The 7,374-nt window shown below is 33.0% G+C and overlaps 2 protein-coding genes across 2 annotated transcripts in view; both read left to right on the top strand.

Annotated features, from left to right (window-relative positions):
* The first annotated feature begins 858 nt into the window (after positions 1-858).
* On the top strand, positions 859-2,876 carry LOC138709564 (uncharacterized). Its single transcript, XM_069840421.1, has one exon. The coding sequence runs from the start codon at positions 906-908 to the stop codon at positions 2,865-2,867; it is 1,962 nt and encodes a 653-aa protein (XP_069696522.1). The 5' UTR covers positions 859-905; the 3' UTR covers positions 2,868-2,876.
* A 2,401-nt stretch (positions 2,877-5,277) lies between these two features.
* The window catches only part of LOC138709559 (uncharacterized), an 8,796-nt gene continuing 6,699 nt past the window's right edge, over positions 5,278-7,374 (top strand). Inside the window, exon 1 of the mRNA XM_069840418.1 lies at positions 5,278-5,372. The gene's annotated coding sequence lies outside the window, so the exon portion shown is untranslated. The remainder of the gene's footprint in view (positions 5,373-7,374) is intronic.

Here is a 7,374-nt window from a genome sequence, read left to right as displayed (position 1 = left end):
TTTCTTGGGAATCTGAGTTCTTTAAGAGAACATAGGATACTAGGCCATCACGAGGAATCGAAAGCGCCTTTAACATCTAGGCTTACGACGACTGAAATTTTTTTTGTTTTTAAGCTGTCTTATACGAAGTCCTTCACTGACATTGCAGCATCTATTGTGTTTCTTTGTGGTGAGAAGTCATACTGGTTTTTGTTCATCAGGTCATAAGAGAATACGTGATGATTTATTATGTTTACTAGTACTTCCTCTAGTATTTTTTCCGCTGATGTTGAGATGACTTATAGGTCGGAATTTTGATGGTTCCAAATTGTTCTCTTTTCCAGGTTTTATAATTGTATGTATGTATGTATGCATGTACAGTAGGAATGTGTGTATGTATTTGTGGGAAAGAGTAACAATTACGCTGCATTATGAACTAGTAGATATAAATTTTGCCTATAATCTACATCGGCGTATTTCAAAACAGCACAGGCTGACTACACAATTGTTCGTTCATTATTCGAACTTCTAGCAGGAAACTCTACTCGTTTCTGAACCAGACCCTCCGTGCATCACCGGTCTGAATGTGTGTTGATGCTTAACATGGGAAAGCCAAATTGTGAACTTTTCTGTCACAAGTATCAGTATGATTTTGTCTTTCCAAGATTCGAATTCAGACTGTTTCCATTGTAGACCGGAAGTCGAGACCACTCAGCAGAGTAGGAATATTGAAAGAGAAAATTTTTAATAACGTAGTGGAATAACTCGGTAAAAGAAATATATCATAGTTACTATGGGACTTCTTTTTGAAGGGAAATATTAATAGTTATTCTTTTGTTCTCAACAGATGACCCATCACCATGTCTACACGTTCAAGAATCATCCCAGTCGCTTTATTACTACTAATACCAGTTCTCATATTCTGGATGTGGTTGCTTACCAAGGCTATAGATTCTTCATGGCTATGTCCCCGCGAATGTTGGTGTGATCCAGAGGAAGATATACTGGATTGTTCACATGCTTCTTTAAAAGAGTTACCTCAAATTTATCACAACCCTATTTATAAATTGTACCTCCATCACAACAACTTAAGCATACTTGCAAAAAAGGCATTTGTCTCCAAAAGTATTTTGCAAATTGAATTTTTGCACCTTCATAATTGCCAGATCTCATACATTGATGTAGATGCATTCAATGGATTGGTGTTGCTTGACTTTCTTAATCTGTATGACAATTTGTTAACGGGGTTAAAAGTTGGTACATTTAAAAATATGACACATTTGCAAAGTCTTCATTTGGGGAAGAACAGAATTAAGAATTTGGAGGCCGGAATTTTTGAAGGTTTGACGTCATTAGAGTGGCTAAATTTAGCGCATAATTTGTTATACAGCTTGGGAAGTGATACCTTTATTGGACTTACTAATTTGAAAAATCTTCTCCTGTGGCATAACAGATTATCTACTCTTCATCCAGATGTTTTTATGCACTTGACTAAGCTGAATGCTTTATATTTAGATGAAAACGAACAACTTCAGATTCCAAGTAACAGTTCCTTTCTGAACATACAGACAGTGGAGTTCTTATACCTACAAGATTGCAATATAAGTAGTGTAATGCCCAAATCATTCGAAAACGCAACTAACCTTGCAAAGCTGATCCTAAGCAACAATAACCTCAAGACTATAGATTATAATATATTTAGAGTCATGCCGAAATTAACACATATATTTCTGGACGGAAACCCACTGGAATGTGACTGTGGGCTCTTAAAGGTTTGGAGATGGTGCCAGGAACATAACATCGAAGTAGTTGGGTATGTGGAACATTTTGTATTATGTGAGAGTCCTAAAGAAGTGTCGGGTTTGTGGTTGGGAGTGCTTGGAAAGGCTCAGTGCATAAATGGAAGCATAATGTACGAAGAAGACTACAATTCAGCAGTTCCAAACTATGTTGAGACGCGTGATGATTATTTTTCAAGATACGACAATTTTATTACGTATGTTGAGCCTGTAATACATATACTTTTATTTATATTTGGCGTGATTGGTAATGTAGCTGTCCTAGTTGCGATAATATGCAATTCAGGAATGCGCACTGTTCCCAACGTTTACATACTGAATTTGGCTGTTAGCGATTTGTTATTGTTGACCATTAATACCATATTTCCCTATATCAATAAAGTGTCAGATTCTTGGAAATTCCGTGACGTTTTATGCCAAATGTTTGGGTTTTTCCGGCAATCCAGTATAGGAGTGTCTCCATATTTGATATCTGTTTTGAGCATTCTGAGGTACCAAGGAATATCGAGGCCTTTACACAACAGACGTCAATCTATGACTAGAATAATAACAATTGCAACCATCCTAGGAATATGGACAATATGTTCATTGTTTGCGATTCCACATACGTTAGCTATGCATTTCACAGAAGAGTGTAGTGTCTGGTTAAGCCTAAAATACTACCAAAAAGTGGTCGTGTTTGAACTTCTCGTGTTCTGCATTTTTCCCTTGGGTATAACGGTCTGTATGTATTGTTTGGCGGCCATACATTTAATGAGGAGTACCAATATAGCGTCCGGAGAAGTTCACAATCAAGGAAATTCGCGAAGGAGTACAACAAGAATTGTGTTGAGTTTTACATTGGTGTTTGTTGTTAGTTTGCTTCCTTATCACTTATTGTGGACTTCCATTATAAGAAGAGAATCTGACTATCCAATTGAGATGTATTACATGTATAATATATCCACATACTTGCTTATATTTAATTCGTGTTTTAATCCAGTAGCACTGTGTTGCTCCAGTAAATGTTACAGAAGTTACTTCAAGCATTACTTACTGAAGTGCTGTGGGAGAAAGTCTCCGACCACTGCTAATATTGCAAAGAAATGAGTAACTCAATAGAGTTTTTAAATGAAAAGCTCATGCATATGGCATAAACTGAGAGATTTTGTGACTTCTACATTACATATCACATATTAATTTTGTAATAAATAATTATAAATACTGTATACTTACATGTACTGTGAAATACAATTATTTTATAAACATATTTAAATAAAAGACCTTCCAATAAGAGTGTCCTATTTTTAACATAATTATAACAGCTTGCTTGTTTATGAAGCAATAGTAGTCATATTTTCCCCCCATGGTTACAGAGTTCACAAGCAATCATGGTACGTTACACCATTCCACAACGGTAGAAATCTTTAAAAATGTTCGTCAAAATGACTAATACTTTCGCCAGGCATTACGTGAAGTATACGGAGTGCGTAATCGTCCATGCCTGAGAACAATTCGATGTTTGATCGAAAAATTTGAGGCAACTAGTTCTGTCGCAAATCAAACAACGCCTGATTTCAGCAAGATGCCGCCACGTGTCATACTGCTCACAAAGCAGTGGACCTTTTTGAGAGAAGTTCAGGGCTTCATCATTCGCATGGTAATGATGATAACTGCTCCCGAGGTCATGTGATTTAACGCCGCTGGATTAATTGTTATTGGGTTATATTAAATCACAGGTTTATGCCAACAGTTAATGAGCTAAGGAACACTATCACGTCCGTTATTCGTGAAATTGAGTCAGGTTTACATTTGTCTGTTATTTAACTGACGTTCTCTTGTATACCTAATGACATTAAGTATGGTTCAAAATGATAAAAAAATAAATAAATACTTAAGTAAATAAATAAATATATACATAAGTAAATAAATACATAAATAAATAACTAAATGAATATATAACTAAATAAAAAATAAGTAACTAAATAAATAAATAAATAACTAAATAAATGAATAACTAAATAAATAGATAGATAAATAAAAATAAATAAATAAATAAATAAGTAAATAAATAAATAAATAAATAACTACATAAATAACTAAATAAATTAAATAAATAAATAGCTAAATAAATAACTATATAAATAAATAACTAAATAAATAAATAAAATAATAAATAAATTAACAAAATAAATAAAAAATTAACTGAATAAATAAAAAAATTAACTAAAAATAAATAAATTAAATAAATAAATTAATTAAAGAAATGAATTAATTAACTAAATAAAGAAACTAAATAGATAAAAACAACTAAATAAATAAATTAATTAAATAAATAAACTAAATAAATTAAAATACAGTAAATAAATAAATTAAGTAACTAAATAAAGATATTAACTCAATAAATAAAATAAGTAAATAAATAAAATAACTAAATAGATAAATAGATCGATACATAGATCGACGGGCAGGCAGACAGACAGATATATATATATATATATATATATATATATATATATATATACATAAAATAAATAAATGTATATATAAATAAATAAAAATAAATGAATAAATAAATGAATAAAAATAAGAAGTAAATAAACGAATAAATAAAAATGAAAAAATAAGTAAACAAATAAATGACTAAACAAGTAAATAAATAAATAAGTAAATAAATAAATAAATAAGTAAATAAATAAATAAGTTAACAAATAAACTAATAAGTAAGTAAATAAACAAATAAATAATTACTTACTTACTTACAAATGGCTTTTAAGGAACCCGAAGGTTCATTGCCGCCCTCACATAAGCCCGCCAGCGGTCCCTATCCTGTGCAAGATTAATCCAGTCTCTATCATCATACCCCACCTCCCTCAGATCCATTTTAATATTATCCTCCCATCTACGTCTCGGCCTCCCTAAAGGTAAAACAAATAAATAAATATATAAATAAATAAATAAATAAGTAAAGAATAAATAAGTAGACAAATAAATAAATAACTGAATAAATAACTAAATAAGTAAATAAATAACTAAATAAATAAGTAAATAAATTAATAACTAAATAAATAAATAGCTAATGAAATAAATAACTAATTAAATAAGTAAAAAATATACAAGCAAATAAATAAATATTAGCGAATACATTTTGTGGTTGATTGCTTTTTCAGTTGATAAGGCCTCGTAAAATAGCCAATTAAAAACAGGAACAGGATGCTGCGAGTTCTGAGATAAGAACGGGCAGGTCGTGCGGCAGCTGTCATCTGTCGGATCACAGACTCTGCCGTCCTGGAGGACAGCATATCGCATATTTCCACGATCTGCTGCGTCACTACTGTTAAATTCCACTGTACGTGCCTTGGAGAATCAATTATTAATCAAGGGAATCCACTTTTATATTTTGGTAAGCATTTATTTTCCTACATGGACTAATGGTCTTCTAGCTTTAAACTGTGAATAATATTTCAAAACTATATTCAGGAAAAATAACAACGGAACTGACTTCGATTCTCTGGGAGGTTAGTGGAAATGAATTTCTTCTCACATTGTTGTATGCTGTAAATTCAAGAGGCAGAGCGAAGTCATGGCATTGTAGCAGATTGCAATAGAAGAGTGGTAAGTGCATTATAACAGAATCGAGAAAACAGTCTGGAAAAAAAGGCAAAGCCGAGTTTTTTTTTTTTTTTTTCATTTTCCGAGATTAAGTTGCGCACTTAACCCATATGTGTCGCACACTATTTTTCGGACTGTCGTCATTTAAATAAATTTGTTTTCTATTTGAATATTGCATAAATTTTTGTTCATAAGTGAAAATTTCTCCTATAAGAAAGTTTGAACGTTGTTACCAAGGCTGTAAGTAGGTTATGACAGCACAGTAGTGCTGTAGGTAGTTTTAACAGCACTGTGATTTCTTTTGTTTGCATAGCAACCAGGCTACGTTTGTATATTGCCAACTTACGAGACATGTAAACTGCATCGTTAAATACGATAAAAGTATACCATCATCCAAAATAGTATATTGCGCTACAAGTGTGGTAAATGAGATTTACAGGAACAGGAAAAGTTAGAAAAAGATGAGACGAAGTTGGGTCTTTTGAATTTCCGAGATTCTGTAAACACACATGTATTGCATACTACTTTTTGGCCGATCATAATAAAAGAAATAAATTGTTATTAATAATTTATTTTGTTATTTGTTGGTAGGTGTCATTCATTTGTTTTTATTCGTATTTGTTATTTACTTACGGCACTTGCGCTGTAAGCTTAACTTACAAGGCCTACCAAGAACATCGGTAAAGTCGTAAAAAAACACGATCGGTCAAAATAGTAATATGCGTTACAAGAGCGGTATATTGAAGTTTTCATGTTCGAGGATAAGTTTGAAAAAGAGAAACGTAGTTGAGCTTTTTTAATTTCCGAGAATTGAAAGAAAACATACCGCTCGTGTATCGTACATTATTTTCTGCGAAGATCGTTTATTACATAAGGGAGAGTTGGTCAAAACGGGATACTTAACACGGAATCTTGTATATTTCCTGTTGAAGTGATAGGAAACAATTCAATTTTTACTTATGAATCCACTATTCTATGTACTTTCATAATACATTTTGATTTTCACTTCTAATGATATAGCTAAAGTGGGAAAACAATTTTCTTGGAAAATGCGCAAGTATCCCGTTTTGGCCGACTAGTTGGGTAAAACAGGATACTTATTTAAAATAAAGCAAATATTGTTAAGGAACTGAAAAAAAATGTGTGTCTTTTTATTAAAATGCATAATAAACACACGAAAAAATGCTTTGCATCACCTGTCAACCAGACCTTCAATAAAAGATAAAAAGAAGGAAAGCTAAGGAATGAAAATCTATTTATTTTTAACAGTTGTTGACAAAAAATAACTATTATTGACATAATTATAGCAATGGTGTGGATGGCCAAATGGAAATTGAGCATTGGCAGGAGTACCAAATCTCTATCATAGCAACTAAAATAGAATGTAGTGCTTCCTCTTGCATTGATAATGCTTGGTCTCTTCCTGGCATACTGTCTACCACCACATTTATCAACTGTTGATCCATTCTGTCTCATTCTTAAACAGCAGCTCTGCATAGGTCTTCGAGATTGCGTGAGGGGGTCAGGGCGCGCAAGAATGACTCTCTTTAGTTGAACCCAGACATGCTCAATTGGATTCATGTCTGGAGAACATTCGGGCCATTCAAACCTGGCAATTCCTTCACGATTATGGAAGTCATTGATAACAGCCGCACGATGGATTCTGGAATTATCGTCCATAAACATGAATCCTTTTGAGAAGTGCTGATTAAACGGTGCTACTATGGCTTGAAGAATGTTGTCCCTATACTGTGGAGCCCTCAGCAAACCTTGGATCGACACCAATTGTGTCCGCGACCCCACATAATGCCACCCCAAAACATAACCGACCCACTACCTTACTGCATTTGATTGTAGGGGTGTCTGAGTCGTGCAGCATTACCTGATTCTCTCCATACACGTTGTCGATGATTATCTGGCGCAAGGCATGTTCGGCATTCGTCCGTGAATAGAACTTTGTGCCAATTTTGTACAGTCCATTGGTGATGATTTCTTGACCAGGTGT

This window comes from Periplaneta americana, chromosome 11, assembly GCF_040183065.1.
Source record: "Periplaneta americana isolate PAMFEO1 chromosome 11, P.americana_PAMFEO1_priV1, whole genome shotgun sequence".
Lineage (NCBI taxonomy): Eukaryota > Metazoa > Arthropoda > Insecta > Blattodea > Blattidae > Periplaneta > Periplaneta americana.
The sequence above is the reverse complement of the archived record's forward strand: the minus strand, read 5'-3'. Positions and strand labels throughout refer to the sequence as shown.